A 24,150-nucleotide genomic window follows, 5' to 3' on the forward strand; every position below is an offset into this window, starting at 1 on the left:
TTATTACTTGCCTTAGCTATGTACTCTTCATTAGCTTTTAGCTTAGCTAATTTTATTTCCTTTCTAAATTTTTTTTTAATCTCATTATAGTTCAATTTAGAAGTTTGATCGCCATTTTTGGCATTATCATGTAGTCTGAGCATAATAGCTCTAAGGTTCGCTAATTTAGGAGTGAACCATGTTAGATCTGTTCTCATTTTCTTCTTACCAGTGCTGATAGTTCTATATTTTATTGGACAGCACTCATTATAAATATCGACAATTGTATGTGTAAATTTGTTCCATGCTTCAGTCAAATTATTACAGGTACTTAACAATTCATAGAAATTTATTTCATTAAGGCTATCTCTGAGGTTTCTTATGTTAGTTTGACCAAGCAATTCTGGTAAAATTGGTAAAATAAGCCACAGACCGCTGTGGTTTGATAAACAGGGATCAATAGTTCCACAGGATATCATATTTCTGTTAACATTAGTGATCACATTATCAATGTAAGATTTCATTCTAGTTACTTGATCATGAGCATAATAGTAATCATAAGACCTGAGAGTATCACAGAATGATTTCTTTACAGCATTATCAATTAGAACATTTATGTTATATCTCCCAAGTAAACAACATCAAATTGTTTGTACTTATCAATGGACCTTGTAAGTTTTTCCCATTGTAACAAAAACATATTTAAATCTGAATTAGGAATGCGGTATATGTATATGACCACAACTTTCAAACTGTTAAATACAATGCCGGTAACTTCGAATACTCCTTCAATACATAAGTGATGTATATCTAACGGTTGATACTCCTTATTAAAATCGAGTCGTACATAAATACCAACGCCTCCATGGATCATAGACTTTCTAGAAAAAATACTAGCTAACTTGTAATTTGAGGGGATGTACAAAACTAAAGTAATTCATGTGCCAGACCTATTTTCTCAGGAGCCAGTTTTTCAAATACAGACTGAGAAAACCATGAATCTAAGGTAAAGGTTTTACAATCGTGAAACATCTAATTTATTAATGTAAGATTGGATTTTTTAAAAATAATTCTTGCACCCGAGTGACCTTTCTAAAAAAAAGGCTCAACAGGTATAACAGCTTGAATAACTATGCAATACATTCTAATAGCTATATGACTGACTCTACCATATCACTACAGATGTTAAAATTCAGCTAGCAACAGTGCAAAAATTTACAGTCATGTTTATTATTCTGATTTAGTGACGCACGTAATACAGAAAACACACAAGCATGAAAAACATGCTGTTCTTGTTGTTTTTAAAAAAAAAGGTAAGGAAATTTCCAAAAGTGAACTCAAAATATAAAGAAAATATATTTTCTTTTTAAACTGAATTTGAAAATTTTCATGCACCATGGTGACTGGGTAGTTTTCTAACCCTGCCCTTGACCTCTGTACCTCTGCTACAAAGTGAAAAATGTTGCTTGATTTATGAACATTTTGTTGTTCTTGTATGTTTTATGTTTATAACTTGCGGAGATGAGTGCACCTTACTTTGAAGTAGCACAGCCTGAAGGCTTAGTGCAAGTGAAAAAAGCACCGATGACACCACCTCATTGGTATATGATTCTTCTCTTCCAACCAGCCATTTTGTTTACTGTCAGAGCTTCTCATATTAAAAATTTCGAGAATACTAAGACTTCAAAAAAGGGCATTGAGAATTATGTTTAAATTAGGTTATAGAACTTCCTGCAAAGAAACTTTTAAAGAGCAACAAATAATGATTGTTTTCTCTCTATACATATACAAAGTCATCTTATTTGTTTTAAATACTGGTCTAGTGACCAAAAATTACCAAATACATGACCATAACACTAGAATCAAAAATGACTACCACCTAAAACAAAAGAGACTGCAGTTATCAAAAAAAAACCACCACTGAATTCTGGAATATGGTACTATAATAATCTTCCAAACAATATTAAAATACTCACACCCCAAATTAAGCAGACAAAAGCTATAAAAGAGTATTTGCTAAATAAAGCACTGTATAGTCTAATTGAATTTTTAGAAAATCCAGGTCTAGAAATTAACTAATGATACCTCTAATTTTATCATATGTAATTACACCATATTTACTCATTTTATATATATATATATATATATATATATATATATATATATATATATACAGGGTGTTGCAAAATACCTGTTACAACGCTTGGGAGGTGATTCGACAAGTAAAAACAAGGAAAAAATGTAATGTAAAAAAATGTCGAAATCGGCACCGTTTGCGAGTGACAGGCGTGCGAATATCGCCTCACACCATGTTTATAGCACAATAACTCAAGAAGGAAGAAAGATATCAATGTCGGATTAAAAGAATACAAAGAAAGTCGTCCCTGACGAATACAATGTTACATCAATTGAGGCCCAGTGTAAATTGCGCAAGGGGACTCTCAAAGAAAGTGGGGAATCCCCTGATGGAAAATATAGGAAATTTACTACTATTTTCTACATAATGTTGAGATCGGAATGTAGGCAATAAAAATGACGACGTATGTCCACATGTCCCACTACTGCTGGGATACCGTCCCACACTCGGGAAATAGGAAATTCACTCGAAAATTACGCTATGCCGTCAAATTACGCTCAGATTGATTTCAGCTAATTGCTACAGAAAGCCCCACTAGAGGCGCTGTGAGCGTAGGTCACCTGTTACGTATTAGTGTTGGTGGATACTAAGTAGGGAGTGTAGTCGACTGTTGTTTTTCCTGTCTTGTTCTGCGTCTCGCAGCGTGGAGTTTAGTCTGGCGTGTGTGTATGGTTGAATTGCGCCAAGGAATATTGTACGTAGAGTACGTATTCCCGTGTTCTTTCTCGGTTTGCAACAACTGCGTGGACACCTGTGTGACATTACGTGGGTGCTAATCACGGTAGTTGTGATCCGTCACTCGGAGGGTAAGTGCCCCTGTTGCTGTGCAGTTCTCGAACACGACAATGGTGGAGTACTCTACCCACGAGCTTGCTAATATGCATCTCGTTTATGGAGAGGCAAAACGAAACAGCCGTGAAGCACGGCGTTCGTATCACGAACGTTTTCCCAATAGGCGGTTACCAGAACATTCACTCTTTCAAAGACTTGATGCTCGACTGCGTGAAACTGGATCTCTACTACCCCGTAGATGGGATTGTGGAAGACCCCGCACTGTGCGCACTGTGCAATTTGAAGAGGACGTGTTGGACGCGATACGAGACCGTCCTGACACCAGCACACGTGTCATTGCTCGTACTCAACAAACCCACCATAGCAATGTGTTCCGCGTTCTTCAGGAGGAGGGATTGCACCATAAAAATTGAATATGGTGCACCACATACTGCCCACGGACTTTCCCCTACGCATGGATTTCTGCCAATGGTACGTGCAACAAACTCTTGCCATTCCAGATTTCCCAACAAGAGTTTTGTGGACCGATGAGGCAATATGCACCAGGGACGGCATGTTCAATAGCCACAACAGCCACTTCTGGGATATTGACAATCCGCATGCAATCATTGTGCGCCATCCTCAACATAGGATCGCTGTGAATGTGTGGTGTGGCGCAGTAGGTGACCACTTGATAAGCCCGTACATTTTGCCCTCTACTTTGCGTGGTGGGAATTATCGGGTGTTTCTACATGACGTACGAACTTTTGGAAAACGTGCCACTGGCAGGTAGACAACGTATCTGGTTTCAACACGACGGCTCCGCCGCACATTTCGACCGGGGAGCCAGGGACATACTCAACGATATTTTCGGCGATCGTTGGATTGGCAGGGGTGGACCTTTACCGTGGCCACCTCGTTCCCCTGACCTCACACCACTGGATTTCTTTGTGTGGGGAGAAATGAAAAGGCTCGTGTATGAAACCCCTGTGGAAAGTGCTGAGAATCTCGTTGCTCGTGTTAGTGCAGCTGCTGGGACAATTGGTGACATGCCAGAGGTATTTGCGCGTACCAGACAATCAGTGCTTCGCCGATGCCATCTTTGTCTTGAAGTCAATGGCGGACATTTTCAACAACGTATCGGAGTATACCGGTGTTTGTGAGCCCCTATCAGCACCGCATAGTGTCCTTTAGTGAAAGGTGCGAGTGAAGATGCTGGATATCGCTGTACTTCATACCGTCGATCTGCATGTGCGGAGGTTGTGCGCTTCTCAGTGGAAATGTTACATGCCATTGTGCGCGTTTTCTCGCCATTCTCCGTCTTCATTCCTTCGAGGATTACCCACTTTCTTTGGGGAGCTCTCTTGTAGTATATGTACAGCCTGTTTAACTTTTGTTTTTCGTACTGCAAAGTAGTGTGTCAACATTAAGGGATTGAAAAGGTTTTTTTTATGATTTTCCAGTATTTTTTTCCATTTGGGATGGTGTCCCAGCAGTAGTGAGACATGTGACAAATTGGTTTCTTTTCTTCTTCGTACCGCAATGTGAACTGTGTACAACAGGAGATTTGCAGTTATTTTCCTATTTCCCGGGTGTGGGACGGTGTCCCAGCAGTAGTGGGACATGTGGACATACGTCGCCATTTTTTACTGGCTACATTCTGATCTCAACATTATGTAGAAGATAGTAGTAAATTTCTTGTATTTTCCATCAGGGAATTCCCCACTTTCTTTGAGAGTCCCCTTGCGCAATTTACACTGGGCCTCAATTGCTGCACCATTGTATTCGTCAGGTACGACTTTCTTTGTATTCTCTTAATCCGACATTGATATCTTTCTTCCTTCATGAGTTATTGTGCTTTACACATGGTGTGAGGCGATTTTCGCACGCCTGTCACTCGCAAACGGTGCCGATTTCGACATTTTTTCACATGACATTTTTTTCTTGTTTTTACTTGTCGAATCACCTCCCAAGCGTTGTAACAGGTATTTTGCAACACCCTGTATATATATATACACACACACACACACACACACACTTTATTTTGTACTAATTGTAACATATGTGCCTCTTATATGAAATTCTGTTCAGTAATGTCTCCTTTTGTGTATGATAATTTTTATGTAACTTTTTAAGGATATGTCATATTCTTAACAATCATGTGTCTTAAACTATTTGTAGAAAAACTCTCAATAATACACATGTAATCCTTGATGTTTTCCATGCCTAAGTATTGCAGGTTTACGGAAGTAAATTATTATTATTATTATCATCATCTTGGTTATATACTGCTGCTGCTATCTTGGTACATGTGTAGTCTGAAGAGGTTTCGTAGTTAGGTTAGCCATGACAGGTTTAGGGCTCTTAGTATTCAAATAACATCTCCAAATATTTTCGTGATTAGGTTAGGTTGGCCCGGTTTAGGGCTATTAGTATTACAATAATTTCCTTACATGCTTTCAACATCTCATCATGTTAGTTCTGGTCTCAACCATGATACCCCTTTAAGCCTCTGGTTGGCAGTAGTCTGTGGAACACCTTGTTGATGGGAAGCAGGGATATTTGTGTAAGATACCTTTTACATGTTCGTTTCACCTATAAATGAGACTCTTTTTACATGTTCTTTTCGCCTATAAAGGGAACTTTTCAGAACTCCAAACAGCACTAATTACTTATTCTTGGGTTCAAATTAATTGCAACAATCATTTCTACAATTTTGCAATCCCTCGTCTTTATTCCGTGAAACTTTGAAAATATCATTAAACATTCGGAACTGCTACCAGGAACTCCTGCGGGCTGTACTTTTGCGTCAGATATCCCTGTTATTTGTGTTTTCCATGCCCTGAAACACATTTTATATTATATAAAACCTCGAAATCTATCAATAATGAATTAGAACATAATTCTCAAGGGGTACAGTCAGTCAAGGGCCCCGAATTAACTTGTAAAATATTGTGAAGTATGTAGTTAATTATGTAACATGTTGCAAATGTGTACCTTGCAACAAAACACACATTACACATCTCCCTCTCAAAATCAAAATTTTTGATAAAACTAAATGTACCTATACAATTTGTATCAAAATAATTTATATTTTACGAATATCCATGCTTTTTTTAACAAAAAAATGACATTACTCATTTTTATGGTAACCAGAACAGTAGAATATTAAATAGCCTTTATGACAAAGTGGTTGTTTTGCTGCTTGGGGTCCCAAGTTGGACTCATGAGCAAGGCCAGAACGTTTCATTCTGATTGTTCCCTCATTATTCTCTTTTTCTCTTTCTGGCTCTATAGCTCTTGGTAGGCCTTGGCCTCCTCCACAATCAGCCTCCAGCCCTGTCTGTCATCAATTCGTCCCCTCCATCCTTTAATTGTCATTGTCAGCAAGTTTGCTGTGACGTCTATCCATCAAAGTCTTGGTCTGACCTTTCTTCTTGTGTGGTGAAGCTTTTCTCTCAACATATCTTCCTTAATATCTGTCGCTCAAATATTCTTATGGTATTTTCATCTGACAATTTCAAGGTCCAAGTCTCTGAACCACAAGTGACAACTGGTCGTACCAGGGTCTTATAAATTTTAAGCTTTGTATTTCTTGTAATGAGTTGTTTTTTTTTCTAAACAGCTTATTTGCAAAATATGTGCAATTGCCTGCCTGTGTATTGCTTCCTTTCCATTTACCCATCAATTTGTTTAAGTGGGCTTATTGTTCTAGTGATGATATATGAATGTTGCAATGTCATCTGCATATGTGCAGATTTGACTGGACTTTCCAAATATTGTCCCCTTCTGGTCACTTACATTTATTGTTTTATGCAGTGTCACATTAAATAAGACAGCCAAAAACCCATCCGCTTGTTTCATTCCCGCATTGCTTACTTCCACTCTTGCCGTAGTACCACTCATAGTCATCCTTATCTTATTATTTTTGGGCAAAATGTCCATGGACATCCTGTTGGGATCACGACAGTAGACAATGTGCTGATGGTGGTGGAGCTGACAGGCGAGTAAAATGAAATGGTGTAGCAAATATAATAAGTCATTGTTCAGTCTACAGCATTATGTAAAACATTTGAATTTCTGAAAAAAAAATCCCAAGAGCGTGGTGACAGATGTCAAATATATTGAGTCCGAGTATTATTTCATCTGAGGCAACAGACCAGATACGTTTATGCTTCATGTATGAAAACTTCTACGATGAGAGATTAATTGCATAATTATTCATTAGGATTATGTGAGAAAGTGCTTTGTTAAAAAAAAAAAAAAAAAAGGAGAGAGAGAAGTTATCCCCTGTGCTTAGCACCACGCCATGAAGGCGTATAGGGGGTGTGGGGGTAACACCCCACACTTTCTTGATCCAGTCGTGAGTGCGGGTGATGAGATCAGCATCACGCCCCTGACCGCCTGTACCCCCCAGGGTTTCCTTCAGGTACCCATGTCATTCGTCGCTGGGTGGGCACCGGGGTCGCTTCCAACTTTGGAAAAATTCCCGGATTTAAACCGGCCAGGGATCGAACCCGGGACCTTTAGCATGGTAGTCAGACGCGTTACCGACTGAGCCACCGCTGCCACTAAATGTAATAATAAATGTTTTTAAGCTTCTATCTTTTCTTTCTTGTATGTATGCATTGCTTGCATTGTAGAATTATTTCTCTTGTAGTCTGTGGTTGTTACAAGCATAAAAAACACAGTTTTTTACGCATCGCAACAAAACCTGTTTTTTATGCTTGTAACAACCATAGGCTACAAGAGAAATAAAGCTTGTATCTGTTTTGGTAATTTGTTGTAGGCATTTGTGACCTATTAACTGCTTCTCCCTCGCATGTTATGTTTATTAAGCCAAGGTCATAATATAAGTATTATCTTGAATTTATCAGCAAGTGTCAAGACCTTGAACTTTTAGAAGGCAATATCAAAGGTTGTGCGTTAATGAAATTCACATTATATCTGTTGCAGTGGTTGGTACTGGTACGTTTTCATTTCATTCTTTACTTTGTAGCTTGAACAATAATGCATTTGTGAATAGGCTTAATTAGTAGTTATTTGTAAGTTCTATTGTACCTAGTCTTACCATAAATACTGTCCCAAAGTTGTAAGTAAATAGACACAAAATGGTGAGAGATATTTTAATATCAGAATAACATGAGGTGCATGGATGCATTATGAACCAAAATCACAAATAATTATTCAAAATGACCACCTTTAGCACTGACACACTTCTGAAGTCTTCTTGGCCACTCATCAATGGAATTACGCAACACATCAAGTGGAAACTCCGCAGCTGCTTTCTGAAGAGACCGCTTTAAACTGTCAATATTGGGATGTCTCTTCTTGCAAACCATCTCCTGAAGCTTGGACCACAATTTGTAGTCCAAAGCTTTTAAGTCTGGACTGGCAGAGGGCCAATCTGACATGGAAATGAAGTCAGGAACACTTGCCTCCAACCACTGCTGGGTGGTGCGTGCTTTGTGTGCTGGGGCTGAGTCCTGCTGGAAGCTCCAGTTCTCTCCATGGAAGATGGTGTCGGTAAGATTCTTGCATAGTTTCTGAAGCACTGTCTGCTGGTACACTTTGGCTAAAGTTTTGACCCCCTTTTCACAAAAATGGAGATCCGTTGTGCCCTCGTAGCTCACACCCCACCACACCATGACTGATGCAGGATGGTGACCCCTCTGGATCCTGGGGGCTTTGTCACCAGCTTCCCGAGAGGATGTGGCATACACCCTGTCATTTTGGGCATTGAAAGTCTCCTCAACACTGAAAATTTTATCATCAGTGAAAAGGATTCGACGGTGCCCATTTGCCGCGTAACGCTGAAGTAACCGCTTTGATTTCCGGAGCCTCTGGAGCTTCAGTTCACTTGTCAAGATATGTCCTTTGCGTCGTTTCTAGGCATGGAGTCTCAGGTCACTGCGTAGCGTACGAGACATCGACATTTTTTAAATCTTTAGCTCACGAGCCATCACTGACTGTTTCCGTGCAGGATTTTGTCGCACTTGTGCCGCCACTGCTTTCACAAGTTCTGGTGTTCGTACTGTGCGTGGTCTTCCTTGCCGTGGGCGATCTTTAACAGTACCAGTCTCATCAAAGTGCTGGGTAGTGCGGTAGACAAATTTCTTGGAGATTTTGAGCTTCTGGAGGGTTTTGAAAATCTCCCCTGGTGATTTGCCTACCTTGTGCAACGCTACCACGGCCACACGATTTTCGTACTCAACCCATTCCATCTTCAACACTTACAACAGATACCTTTCCACTTGACCAGCTCAACAAGCAAAGAGTCACGCTTCACGCTACAGCTCTTGCCGTCTCTCGGTTGTACGGGTGGAAGTACAGCCACCCTCAAACGTTGGGACAGTATTTATGGTAAGACTATGTAGTATGTTTTCATCTAGTTCTCGTTATGTAAGTCATTCTCAGCTTCCTCTCTTCTTATTTCCTAACTCTTGGTGCTCAAGTGGTTTGACAAAGTATGGTGTTTTATATCTAGCTCTATGAAGAAATATTTGTTTTATTTTCTCCCCCTAACCTAGAAAAGTGCATTATATTACTCCCCAGCTCTGGCTAATGTATGGAAATGTGTACATTTTTTCCGATCTTCATTAATATGAAATTTTATTTTTATAATTATTCTTGATGTTTTCTTGTACTTCTGTTGGAAATTTTTGACTCTTTGCACAGCTGCCTTCTTCAGCCAGTTTCACAATATTCCAACAGGGAAGAACAGTAAATACACAGTTTTATCTTAAATATTTTACCAGCTTCCTTGAGATTGAAGAAAACAAGAAATCATTGCAGTATAACTCATTATCCATGCCAATGCCAGGGGTGCCCACAGGCAGGTTGGTGGATGCAGGTTGCGTCCACCCAACTTTTGGGGGGATTTTCATTTGCTTTTTTTGTGATTCAGCATTGGACAAAAGTTCAACTTTCTTAACACATAATAATCACTTTGAATACTGCTAATCTACTGCTACAGGATGGGTAAATAAGTATTTGGGGGGGGGGGGGGCATTGCCCAGTTCTTAATTAAGTTTTAAATTGTCAGGTGAATTCTTGTGGGGAGAATAATTATTGTTTTTTGGCGGGAGGAAGGGGGAGAGAGCCCAGTTCTTAATAAGCCTTACATTTTTTGGGGAACACTATAAAACTCTTGACTATCAATGTTAAGTTCTAGATTAGGGAAAGGCCAAAGAGTCAAAGTGAGTGCTGGAGGAGCAAAAAGAGATAAATTTGAAAGGAGTAAAGCTCATGGCCCTTTGTGACAATATTAACTAGTATTAGTATTATTGCTAGTTTTGAATTAAAAACCATAAAAATTTTCTTGCTCGCTTAGCTCGCATTCACAGTGTACAAGGACGAATGGAAGGATATGGGAACAGGATGTTGGAAGTGACTTCTCCTTGTAATGATATAGTGGGAGTTAAGTGTGATCGCTCGCGATATTTAAACTGGAAAGTGGCTGCACGGCAATCACACTTTTGACAATATTTGAAGCCTCACACTATATATTACAAGTTACAATTTGTGTCGCCCTTCTCGATCGACAGTGCAAGAGTCTACGAGCAATGCCGGCGAGAAACGCGAGACAAAGCCCTGTAATACAATATACACACAAAATAGATATATATATATAAGCGTATGTATGAGGTCAAAAGGGTCCACCAACGAATGGCACACCGTGCTTTCTCCGTTGCGTTGATTTGTCCTCACAATTTTCTATAACACTAACTCTATTTGCCGACCGTGTCTACAATTGTCAAAATAGAACCTGGATTTCAATCATCTCTTAGACTCGTGTCTTGCGTTTTATGCACGCATTCGTTTGTTTACTACCATTTTCAAGTAAGGCAAAAGGTCAATTTGTATTTGTGAATCATCAACAAGACAACTACGTTAATCAATTACTATATGTATTTCATGAACACCAAAAAGCTCGTAAAAGAGTCAAAACAGAACAATCAGGGTAAGCCAAAAACACTATTCACATGAATGATGTGAGAGCACGTCAAATAAACACGTCCTGCGTGTGCAATTAATTTACAACAGTTAACGAGCATCATTTAATCATGCGTAACAAAAATGCATATGCGTCTATTACTTAAATCCAATTAAACAATCCACATTAGACAATCAACAAATACTTCCCAATTATTTCCCCTGTATGTTAATTGCGGTGCAAGTCTTCATTTAGATTATTACCCTGATTTACCTTACGGCATTATTTTTGCCATTCATTAACATTAACTCAATTCTCCCGATTTAAATGCTACCGAGGAAGGTGTAAAGGAGGGAAGGAACAAGCGTCCCACGTAAGGTGATATACGTTGCAGAGGATACGTAGATTTATTTTTGTTCGTTTGCAAGAAAATTTAACCAAAGTCTTAGTTCGTAAAATCGGAACGACAAATGGGTGGAACGATTACATTACCACGTCGACTAAAATGCAATTGTTACATTCGTCGATTCAAGGAAGTAAATGCGCACACGTTAAAAGTTCAATTTTTCGAACGCAATAAGTCTTTGGGCGACGGGAATATGATGTGAATCAAAATTCAAATTAATAAATCACCCAATTCACTCTTCGACAATTTTGGCGAACAATTCTTATCCTTAATTCATGTAGCAGGACTAATGCAAAAAAAAAGATTAGTATAGACATTACTTTTGATAAAGGGGGGGGGGGAACGATCTGGAACGTTGGCACAATTATAAAGTCTTGTAGCACAGCAGAGAGTTTACGTACCTATATCACAGAAAAAGTTCAGCCTCAAAAGGTCCTGCAATGCCGCACTCCAATCACCGTAATTATTCCCTTAGATGCAGTCCATTTTACGAGTGGCGAGCAATGAAGGCTTCCGTCTTCACAGGACTCAGGCTAGGTACGTCTCTCGCTGGCTTCTCGTGACCAAAGGGGGAGTGGTCGAGTTCCGTTCCAGTCAGTATCAGCTCCTCTGTTGCACTGTTTAGCGGTTTTACGTCCAGCCCGAATATACCGAGTGCTCCGCGAGAGGCAGCACCGGTCGAGCAATCGAGGACAGCGGCCTCTGATGGCCGAAAATTGTACTATATTTTACGTCAATTTTCACTTTTTGTAGAGTTTTTAATATTGAATATTAAAAACGTTACATCCTGAAAACCTGTATTATTTTTTTACTGATAATGGTAGATAATTTTCTTGGTTCACTTTCGAAAACTAACTTAAGAGTTTTTGATTGTCTTACCATTTACGTGATATTGTACCACTCTTCCACCCCATTTCTTAGTCATGCACTCTCTTCATTTTTGGTGCACTGTGAAAGTATTGACATCAAATTAAATTAATATTATTGTAGGTTTGCAAAGAAATAAATATAAAAAAATTCCTGCTCGCAAGTAATTTTTCAAATATGATACCGCAGTTCATTAGGTGAATAGATCACTTTCCCAGCAGCCCAAAAACTGCTTCTTCAACAGAAAATCCCACAAATCGAACATCGCAATAACAAAATTTCACGATTTTGCTTTGAATTTATTCCCCATCCAGCCTATTTACAGGACTTGGCCCATCCAATTTCTTCCTGCAGGTGCAAAATTTTAACGATGTTGTTCTATTTGAGATACTACTGTATTGTCTATTCCCTACACTGTAACAATATTACTATATATACTACATAGTAACGCTTTGGAAATAACTCGATAAATAGAAAAATAAATAACGTAACTATGAAATACTCTAAGCAAAGGAGGAGCATTTGTTGCAGTAGGTACCAAGTCTATGGCTCTGTGTATGAAACAGTAATTGAATCGGTCACACGAACAAAACAGTTTTGGTTAAGACAGCTGCAGTATGAATATTTGGTGTGCCCTGCTGGTGTACACAGGATTTGGAGAGGGGGGGAGGGGCTGATTGTGCTGCAGCTCCTAAAATTTTTAGAAAATTAAGTTTTTCAATTGAAAGCAGTAAAGAGCTCGGGAAGAGGCAAAATGATACGTAGAACCAAACGCCCCTTAAAACACCGCAATGAGGCAATTGAATATTAAAAGAAAGCAAAATATAAGGTAAATGAATTTCTTTTAACAGGTAGACTCTAACCATGCACACTTTTCTAATTGTTGGTGGTGGTGGATATATTGGATATCATATTGGTTTGGAACTCATGAACGATGGCCATGCTGTCACCCTGTTCGATCTTGCATTGCCAGATGAGGAATGGAGAACTGACACAGATGTTTTGGATGGGTTTGTGTTTCACATGGGGGATGTTAGAAACCGAGAAGCCCTAAAGCAAGCCGCAGAAGGGAAGGACTGTGTTGTTCATGCAGGTGAGGTTTTGTGTTCAGATAAAGATCTTCCCTAGGGTACAGAACTGTATCTGAACAGTTCTTCAACCTTTTATAAAAATCAACATTGTGTGTGAAGTCAGTTCACAGTTTGCTTCAAGTTTATGCTCAGATAGGCTAATCATATGTACACTGAGAGTGCAGTGTGAACCACTGTACAATGTGTCTCCACCATGGATCAAACCTGAGACCCATTGATTGCAAGGTGACAGTGTTACCATTACACGATGATTGGGAGGCCCTACATTTTGTATATTTTCATTCTGGTGACAATGCCGCTTTGAGCTGCTCAGGTAGCTGAATGATTTGTATTTCCCCTTATTTTTAATGATGTAATAATTCAATATTTGGGAAGACCCAGATTATTTGAAGTTGTTTGAATATCAGGACCTTGCAACATGCAATCATAATGTTTACTTTAATAATTCTATTAATCAATTAGGTGACCACTTTTAGCAGCTGTCCTATGATGGCCAAGATTTACATAAAATATTTTGCTCATCAAGAAATGTAGCAATACAAAACTGATTGATTGTAATCAATGAATTAATTATTTTTAATAAATTGAGTTTGCATTAAATATTCGTATATTATCCTACGCTATTTCACTCTGGAGGAAAAACAGGGTGTCTACCAGTCAAGAATGTCAAGAAATTATGCTTGTGGTCAAGAATTTTTGCTATTTTTTACAGTATAGTGAATTTTCATTGTTAAATACCTGTACTGTGATTTGATAAAATTGAATAATTGGAAATCTAAAATTGTATTGAGTTGTGGTTAATATTTGTTCATTTTGTTTAAGAATTACATTCTTGTATTTATGAAGTTCTGTAATACACAACTACTACCTGCCTGCCCCTGCCACATTTCCCTATCATTACTCGCTGGAGATCATGGATTGAGTGTGCTGCATTTCTGTGTGAAAATTTTGAGAAAATTAAGGAGTTTGTGCTTTCCCTGGATTCAACTGACGCAGGTGCAATTTCCAAGGCACAGCAACTTCACCTCCCAGACTAGATAGATGATTTGCAAAAATAACTATTTTGTGTACGTTCCTACAAGTACCTGTCGACAGCCATCAAAAGCTTAGAAGAACAAGGCATCGAAAAGAAAAACAATGGGATATCTTTACTACTGTGAGGGGGCAGTTAGATGGTTTTGCCAGAGACAAACTTGCAGTTAGATGGTTTTGCCAGAGACAAACTTGAGGCTAGTCTTGATAAGAATCCGGATGTTGTGGAATTGGCCACTTCCACAGAGTTGCCATTCGGAGTGAATACTAAGTTTGCCCCACTTGTTTCTGTGGATGTAGAGAGAAGCTTCAGCTTATATGAAGATATTTTATCTCCGAAAAGAAACAAACTCACTTTTAAAAATTTAGAAATGCTTAATGTTGTAAGGTACAACAGCTTTGTGTTTTTCCCCGACTCTGGTGAATAAGTGTAACACAACCTATGTGTGTGATGTGTACACAGCTTCGAGTGAATAGCTTAGACTAATAAAATAGGAGGGAAAGTTTTAATAAGTAGTATAATTATTAGCACCTTTTTTTTGCCCCTTTTTGGGTCTTATTTTAGCACCTTTTCCCCTAAAAATCCTAACTCTGCTTATCACTTTACCTCAATTTTGAATATAGGTTTATTGTAAATATTCATCTCAAACTAAATGAACACCACAAACACTAATTTTGCAACGTCCCACCTACACACAATTACCACACTCTAAACACTTCACTTAGGAGGACGGCAAAGTCTACCCATAGACGCTAACTTTTTGTCAGCCGTAGAACATGGACTCAGAAATATCTCAGGGCTTGCTGGGTGTAAGGAAAGACTATACCAGCTTAATATATATATTTTTATATGTTTATTATAGTCTCAACACAAGGGTGTCCGTTTGCACACTTACACACGTGTCTTTACCTGAAACCCTTACTACGCGCGTGCATTTACTTGTACCACACATGTGCTTTTACCTGTACCACGCACGTTCTTTTACCTGTACCACCTTTGGTCTCGAAGAGATAAGGGGGGTCAGGGAACATCCAATTTATTCCTCGCTGTGAGGCGTCAGGGGGAGTATGGGGACCTAATTTTATTAAGGGCCTTGGTCGCCGCTGACGTCACGGGTTGCCCTGTAAAAGAGAGTAGGTTGTGCGTAGTACCCCAACCACAGCCGGGAATTGGCCGAAACCAATCTGTACTCCCGAATAACGGGCGCAGGGTAAAGGATTAAAGGATGCCGCGACACCCCCGGCGTTAGCTGGGAATTGGCAAGCCTACCGGTGTCTCCTATGAAGGGACGGCAGGTTAGAAAGGAAGGTCCGGGTGCTCCCAGACAAACCGGGCAGTTAGAACCTGGGCACCTATCAGCCTAAGCGAGCGGACCAGGTAGGTAGGTTGCTGCTAGGCTCTTCTTCTTCTTTCTTCTTTCTCCGTCCTTCCTTCTGGGATGGCTTCTAGTTCTCAGGCTGGGAGGCCAGTTAACCCTGGATGTTTGCCTGTTGACATCAGGGAGCCAACTGAGCTCCGGGCCTCGCTGCGCTGGCTTTATACTCGCGGGGGCGGCGCATTGGTGGTGAAAATTTTAACTACAAGTACGCGTTGCTAACTCATTTTTTTACATATAGCAACCTTCGTACTGAGAAACATCCAAGAAGTGACATTAAGAAAACACTAGTGGGAAAATCACTAGATGCACGCGTTAATATAAAGTAAAACTGTGTGCATTGAGACAATACAATTTATAATGAGCCTCGCAGGACTCTGCAATTCTAAACAACGAGTTGAACAGTGTAAATGACAATAATTAATAACATTTACTGAATACAGCAACCACGCAGGGTCTAATAATAAGCAAAACTAATAAACATAGAGGTGGATCCGTTAACGTTTACAGAATACAGCGACCACGCAGGGTCAAATAATAAGCGAAACTAATTATCGTAGAGGTGGATCCGTTAACACATTTAAACTAAAAGCGTACGCCTCGCAGGGACATTTAGCATACATTCTTTATCCAAATCTTCTTAATAAAATATAATATGGCGACTATACAGGGTCGTTAAATGTGGCGACCACGCAGGGTCGTTACATACGCCCCTTCCTCGGGCAAAAATTTTGTAGAAATTTAAAACTTACAATTTGTGGAAAATTTTTCTGCAAATATTAAAAATCAAACTGGTAAGAGTCTCTGTCTCTTCTACGCTTCAGTCACTTGGTCCTCTTCTTCCCCTACTACTTCTTTCTTCCTTTTTCCTTCCTTCTGGAATGGCTGCTTGGCTATGGAAAATGGGGGAGACACTGTGAGGGTGACTAGTTGGTTTGGCAGGATTGAGATCTCTGGTTACCGGGAAACTCTCGTACTGTTCCAAGAGGGTCCACAGTCTGCACTTCTCCAGGATCAGGGGGTTCACTACTGCGATCTGAGTTTCTAGAAAAGTACCTTCTGGAACTATGTTGGACTGGACTTCCTTCTCTTCTGACCGAGGATCTCCAATTTCTGTCTTGGTCTCTCTGGAAATTGCCCCGGGGAAAGTCTCTTCTTGAACGCCTTGGATTTGGTTGATAAGTTTCCCATCGACTATTCGGGTTACGGTTCAGTCCTCTGTTACCTCCACCTCTATTTTGAGTTCTCCAAGAGTTTTCTTGTTTAGTGCTACCCTTGGTCTCAATGCTTCGCACTTTGAAATTCTTATTGGGAAGTTCTTTACCTTTGGAGTCCTCTTTATTTCTCCAGAAGTCGGGGTCATCGTATATTTCAAAGTCCTTGAGGAAGCTGGTCAATTCATCGACTGTTCTGGGAGAGTGCGCAAGGCAGAGATTTCGAGTTCTATAAGGTAACTGACCTATGATTAAATTCAGCACCTCACTCTCGCTGAAGTTGTCGCTTAAATTCCTATAGGCGGCGTAAATGCTCCAAGCGAAGCTCTCCATATTTTCATGTACCGGACGGGAATATCTTCTATTTCTTACTGCCGTTAATTGTGTCTGCTTAGCCTTCTCGGAGGCAAACTCTTCTTTAAACTTTATGCAGAAATCAGCATAGCTAACAAAACTGTCTATGTTACCTGCCAGCCAATGTTCAGCTTTACCTGTGAATACTCTAGGTAGCAATTCGAGTCTGTAATTGTCAGGTACTTGCATGAGCTCGAAGCTTACATTGAGCTCACGAAGATATTTCTCTGCTGACTGAGCTTCGATATCACCCTTGAACTTGGGGATGTGAGCGATGTCAGCCATTCTAGGCATCTTAAATCCGGTTCTTTGCCGAGGAGATGTCCCGTCGAAACTATCTGCTTCTCTAGGCCGCTTACGCTTATCTGATTGAAGGGTTCCCAGATAGAAAGGATTCTGCACCACTCCAGGAGGTTCATAAGAGGCTGCTTCAGGATTCAAATTTCTATCTCGTTCAATGGAATCTGGAAGAACATCAGAATGGACTCCCGGTTGTATTTGTAACCGTTCAATCTTATCTTGCAGTTCGCCTACTCTTCTCACTATAGACCCAGTCTGCTCATGAATTTCTTGCCGAAGAGATACTTCCAGTTTCTGTGTCTCTCCGCGAAGAGAGTTCACCTTTTCGCCGGTTACTTTAGCCATCGTTTCTGCAGCTACTTTGTGTTCTTGGACCGCCTTGTCCATAACTACGGCCTGCTCACTCAGAGTCTTTACTGCTGAACTTATGCTTTCTACCGATGCCTCTATCTGCTTAACTCTCTCTGGTTCTTCACTTCCACTTTCCGTCGTAGACTGCGCTACTAATTGTAGACAGACATCTAAATTTTTCTTCATTTCTTCCTGCTCTTGCTCCATTTCACCACGCCAGACAGCTAAAGGTTGTAATTGTTCCTCTACTATTCTCACTACTTCCTGCTGACAAGAGATTCTAATTTTATCTAATTCCTCCCTAAGACTTTCTAACTGGTCTGTCTTATGTTGGGAGAAAAGAGTCTGTAATTCTGCTCTGCTTCTTTCAGCTTCTTGCTGTCTCCTCTCGTCTTGACCTTGAACTAAGGCATGGAGAGTTTCTAATTCTCTTTCTCTCTTCTCTTCAGCTTCTCGTTTTTCCATTTCTCTTTTCTCTTCTGCTTCTCGTTTTTCCATTTCTCTTTTCTCTTCTAGAGACTCTATTAGAGACCTAAGTTCTTGTGTCTCTAGTTTTCTTTTAGCTTCTTCTTCTGCTTTTTCAAGTGCCTTTTTAGCTTCTTCTTCTGCTTTTTCATGAAGCCTTCTCTCCTCCATGGACTCCACTACTTGTTTTAGCTCCATTACCTCTTTCTTTCTAACTCTTTCTAATTGAGCCATATCTTTCTTTCTCTGTTTCTCTTCCATAAATCTACGCTCTTCCTCCTCTCTAGTTTTCCTTTCGGCTTCTTCCGCTTTCTCTTTCTTCCTCTCCTCTTTATCTCTAATCAGCCATTCTAATAACCAATGGTCTGATGGGGTCGTACTAGGAGCACTTGGTTCTTGCCCGAAAGCCATCAAGGGTACTGATGAGCAAGTCTTGCATCTGGACTCTGCAGTGGACACTGAGGTCTCTTCTTGCCCCTCACATCTCCAATGGAACTTCTGGAGACATTGGCAACACTGGAAATACTCCATCTCTCCTCCGGTATCCTCACAGCATCCGAACCCAGTCTCTTCATCTAATGTTTTCCTCCCTCTGCTTCTTAAGTTCATACTTGACACGTCCCTTTCCATTTTGACACACCGTCTATGGTTTCTTCCACAACACTATATCTTCTCCTTCGTGAATTCTTTGGACGAACACTAACACTGACACTTATGAGCCCCTTCTAGTCCTTGCAGCTAATAGGCCCCCACTGGCTTGCTGGTTTCAGTCTTTACAATCGGGCCCCACGTTAAGGCACCAAAAACTTTTGCAACGTCCCACCTACACACAATTACCACACTCTAAACACTTCACTTAGGAGGACGGTAAAGTCTACCCATAGACGCTAACTTTTTGTCAGCCGTAGAACATGGACTCAGAAATATCTCAGGGCTTGCTGGGTGTAAGGAAAGACTATACCAGCTTAATATATATATTTTTATATGTTTATTATAGTCTCAACACAAGGGTGTCCGTTTGCACACTTACACACGTGTCTTTACCTGAAACCCTTACTACGCGCGTGCATTTACTTGTACCACACACGTGCTTTTACCTGTACCACGCACGTTCTTTTACCTGTACCACCTTTGGTCTCGAAGAGATAAGGGGGGTCAGGGAACATCCAATTTATTCCTCGCTGTGAGGCGCCAGGGGGAGTATGGGGACCTAATTTTATTAAGGGCCTTGGTCGCCGCTGACGTCACGGGTTGCCCTGTAAAAGAGAGTAGGTTGTGCGTAGTACCCCAACCACAGCCGGGAATTGGCCGAAACCAATCTACTCCCGAATAACGGGCGCAGGGTAAAGGATTAAAGGATGCCGCGACACCCCCGGCGTTAGCTGGGAATTGGCAAGCCTACCGGTGTCTCCTATGAAGGGACGGCAGGTTAGAAAGGAAGGTCCGGGTGCTCCCAGACAAGCCGGGCAGGTAGAACCTGGGCACCTATCAGCCTAAGCGAGCGGACCAGGTAGGTAGGTTGCTGCTAGGCTCTTCTTCTTCTTTCTTCTTTCTCCGTCCTTCCTTCTGGGATGGCTTCTAGTTCTCAGGCTGGGAGGCCAGTTAACCCTGGATGTTTGCCTGTTGACATCAGGGAGCCAACTGAGCTCCGGGCCTCGCTGCGCTGGCTTTATACTCGCGGGGGCGGCGCATTGGTGGTGAAAATTTTAACTACAAGTACGCGTTGCTAACTCATTTTTTTACATATAGCAACCTTCGTACTGAGAAACATCCAAGAAGTGACATTAAGAAAACACTAGTGGGAAAATCACTAGATGCACGCGTTAATATAAAGTAAAACTGTGTGCATTGAGACAGTACAATTTATAATGAGCCTCGCAGGACTCTGCAATTCTAAACAACGAGTTGAACAGTGTAAATGACAATAATTAATAACATTTACTGAATACAGCAACCACGCAGGGTCTAATAATAAGCAAAACTAATAAACATAGAGGTGGATCCGTTAACGTTTACAGAATACAGCGACCACGCAGGGTCAAATAATAAGCGAAACTAATTATCGTAGAGGTGGATCCGTTAACACATTTAAACTAAAAGCGTACGCCTCGCAGGGACATTTAGCATACATTCTTTATCCAAATCTTCTTAATAAAATATAATATGGCGACCATACAGGGTCGTTAAATGTGGCGACCACGCAGGGTCGTTACAATTTTTACCTTAAAAGCATTGTTAATATCTTGAAAATGTAAAGATGAAATTACAGAAGAGATGAACATTGAATGTACCTACATAATGTCCTAAAATATGTAATTAAAGAAGTGATTCACAAGTAAATCCTCAGTTTTTTCTTCTACTGTCGGACAGCTGCAGTACGATTTGTAGTAAGGTTCCCTTGGCTGCAGAAAAATATCGTTACAATTTCTATACACTCATGTTGACGAAGCACTTGATTTTGGATTTTACCTTCCTTCTAGATGGTTAGTTTAGCTGTAGTAGTTGAATTATGATCATGGTCTACATATAGTACATTAAGTAGCATCTTTATTCCAATCCTTTCTTCCTCAGTTTCTTCTGTTCACGGGTTTAGAATGGACATACTAAATATAAATAATGGAAGATTTCAATTAGGATACTGCTGAAGAAAGCACATCCTCATCTCAAGAAGATGAGTGGATTATAATGACCACATTACTCATATTCAGTATGATGATATGATGTTAACATCTTTTCAGTAAACCTGTTGGTAATATGTATGACATTTGGTATAAAAGAAATGAAATCTCAATTCTCTATAAAACATTAGGGCAAGAAAATCTCCTCAAATATTATAACAGACCAACCACCGCAGTGTTGTACTTGGTTAACACACTGGATTTGCAATAATGAACCACTGTCGCTAGCATTAAAGCAAGTATGAAATTCAGTATATGTATTGTAAAAAGTCGACTAAAACAGTAATCACAGTATGTCTTACAGTGGCTATTAAAATTTTTCGATCATTGCTGATCTTTCTTCGAGGTTAGAAAACTTATAAACTATACATGATGAAATGTAAATACATGTATAATATTGCTGTACCAAAATAAATTGCATGTTGTAACTGTTGTCTTCATTGATTTTTCGAGAGTCTATTTTCAAATGCCTATACATTGTATATTTGATTTAGTGATTTGATTCAGATTACAACATATTGATCTGAGATGTTATTTTTTAATTATTTCAGCATCTTTTGGCATGAGTAGCTGGCAGCAGCTGCGGAAGTACTGGAATGTAGTTGAAGAGGTGAATATACATGGAACAAAACATGTGATAGAAGCATGCTGTGCAAATGATGTAGAAGCTCTTGTGTACACAAGTACTTTCAATGTTGTGTTTGGTGGACAGGAAATCCGTAATGGAAGCGAGAATTTGCCTTACTTCCCGTTACATAAACATGTTGACCATTATTCTCGCACAAAGTCAATTGCAGAGCAGTTACTTATCATGGCAGATGGAAAGGTGACACGATCTGGTAAACACTTAAGAACTTGTTCGCTGCGCCTCGCTGGTGTCATGGGTGTGAAAGAAAGGCGTCATTTACCACGGATAGTAAATTTACTACAACGTGGGTTCCTAAGGTTCAGCTATGGGCAAAATGACGGCATTGTGGAATTTGTGAGCATTCAAAATGTTGTCCAAGCGCACGTGAAGGCTGCATATGGATTATTGAACCCTGAGGGAGCAAACACCATTGGTGGGCAATCTTATTTTGTATCGGATGGAATGCCTGTAAACAACATGGAATTCTTTCGACCATTAATTGAGGGACTTGGCTATCGTTTTCCCACATTTAAACTTCCCATGTGTTTGTTGTGGACTTTTGTATACATTGAGGAATTTTTACATAACTTTCTAGGGAACTTCTTTGATTTCCAGCCTTTGCTATGCAAGGCAGAGCTATGTAAGAGTGGCATTACTCATTATTTCAGTATTGAGAAAGCAAAGCGGCATCTGAATTATTCTCCAATAAAGTCAAATGATCTCTCGGGTGTAGTGGAATATTATAAGAACACAAGCAAGAATGTGTGTACAGGAAAATCTTCGTACATTAAAACTGTCATTTTATTTTTGTTATTAATTGCAGCGTTGTATTTAACAGTATAAGTAGCACAGAATTTAAGCAATAGCACATGAAAAAGAAAATCTTTTTTTATTATTATTCATCACTGTATTGTGTCAATGAAATTTGTAGTACTAGTCTGTCTTGAAGTCATTCTGGCATATTCCTATTTGTAATAAATGCACTGCACTAGTGCTGTTACCAAAAGTATGAAATCGATGTTAGTGTATAATGGAAGGAAGTTTACAATCATTGTGCAGTATCTTAAGGAATGGAGATATAATTTTGCATCGTCAGTTATGATATCTAGGAGCCATTTTCATGTATTAATGCTGTAGTTAAATGATAGCAGGAATGCATACATCAGAGTTGTTGTGATCTGAAGAATTGCTTCATAAGCTCCTGTGATAATAGATAGGGCTTGCATGACATGCACAAATAGTACAAACAGGACATGTAAATAACTTTTCAGTATCATTGATTCCATTTTGTATTTAAAAGATAATAATAATAAAAACCTGGCTCAATAGTGTCACCAGTGGAATTATTAATACTTACCCTGAAAATATCATATGATGCTTAAATTATCCTACATGATATAACGGTATGATCTTTTTTTAAAGTAGAATATATTATTTTCAAAGGAATGATAAAACCAAATGTGCATTTAACGTAAATGAAAACTAGAGTAGATTTAAAAATAGAAATTGCTTATACTGATCTTTGCAGTTTTGAAACATTTTTTTTTTAGGACTAAGGATACATTTTCCAAGTGCAGTATGGTCCTGCAGTTTTCCTCTTAACTTGTAAGTGCCTTTATTGTTTGCTTTTTTTCCCTGAGGATTTGTATTTATTTTGGAACTTAAAGAATTTTTTGTTGCTACAGGGAAAAACTGTCTTACATGAATTTGTAATACTTTCCCCCTAGGATCTGAGATTATTAAATATAGATATACATTTAGACAGTTCTTGGAAATGGCACAATATCAATATATTTTCAAATAGAAATTGCTGTTGTAGTGTGGATTAGGTAAATACGGCTGTTTATATTTTGTGTGAAATGTAAAAATTGATGTAATAAATCTTTGTGTAAATGTGCATTATACTTACTTCACAGTGTATATATTTTTTTCTGTTTCTCATGATTTTGACTTTTTTTTTTTTTCTAGTGGCAGAGCCATGAAAATGCATTTGAGTAGAATTCTACTGTAATATTCGAATTAACAGTTATTTTTGTATGAAGATGTACTGAAAATAAAGCACTATATTAGGTGAAAACTGTCTTGATTCAGAAAAATGTGAGAGTTTCCATTTCCATATTAAAACTTGCCACCACCTACCATTGCTTTATCAGAACTTATTCTTTGTACATCACAATATCAAAGATGGGTTATTCATTTGATAGTAGTGATTCTGAATGTGTTTATTCAAATAGATATCTGATTCCAATTGATCAGATATGCAACAAAAGATCCTAATTAGATTAATCGATGTTGCATATTTGGTGTATTGAAAGAGAGCTTAAGAAATGAACATTGACGAGATTAAACAAAATGTTCAAGAACAGAAAGAAAGTAACATTTGTACCAAGCTATACTTTTACATTGACGAGAACTGTTATATAATGATATTTCTGAAAATTGTGCCAAGTTAGTTTATGACTGCTCAATACACACATGAGGAAAGCTCTTTCTATCAAGACAAAAATTACTCTTTAAATTGTGTTACGAGATTTTGTAATTTGAAATTTTGACAAAATTTGTTCC

The 24,150-nt window shown here is 39.3% G+C and overlaps 2 protein-coding genes across 4 annotated transcripts in view; both read left to right on the plus strand.

The window, feature by feature from the left end:
- Positions 1 to 23,647, plus strand: part of LOC145991094 (short-chain dehydrogenase/reductase family 42E member 1-like) — a 28,494-nt gene extending 4,847 nt beyond the window's left edge. Inside the window, exons 1-3 of one of the 3 annotated variants that reach the window (XM_083126831.1) lie at positions 7,635 to 7,855; positions 12,948 to 13,189; positions 21,509 to 23,647. In XM_083126831.1, coding sequence (XP_082982957.1) covers positions 12,961 to 13,189; positions 21,509 to 22,428 — 1,149 coding nt within the window. In that variant the 5' untranslated portion in view covers positions 7,635 to 7,855; positions 12,948 to 12,960 and the 3' untranslated portion in view covers positions 22,429 to 23,647. Of the gene's footprint in view, positions 1 to 7,634; positions 7,856 to 12,947; positions 13,190 to 21,508 lie in introns of those variants that run through there. The other 2 variants (XM_083126830.1, XM_083126829.1) reach the window with 2 other exon arrangements.
- Positions 1 to 24,150, plus strand: part of LOC145991095 (RCC1 domain-containing protein 1) — a 55,564-nt gene that overhangs the window by 5,264 nt on the left and 26,150 nt on the right. The window lies entirely within an intron of this gene.

The sequence above is a fragment of the Lepisma saccharinum genome, chromosome 8 (assembly GCF_977018435.1).
Source record: "Lepisma saccharinum chromosome 8, izLepSacc3.1, whole genome shotgun sequence".
Taxonomy (NCBI): domain Eukaryota; kingdom Metazoa; phylum Arthropoda; class Insecta; order Zygentoma; family Lepismatidae; genus Lepisma; species Lepisma saccharinum.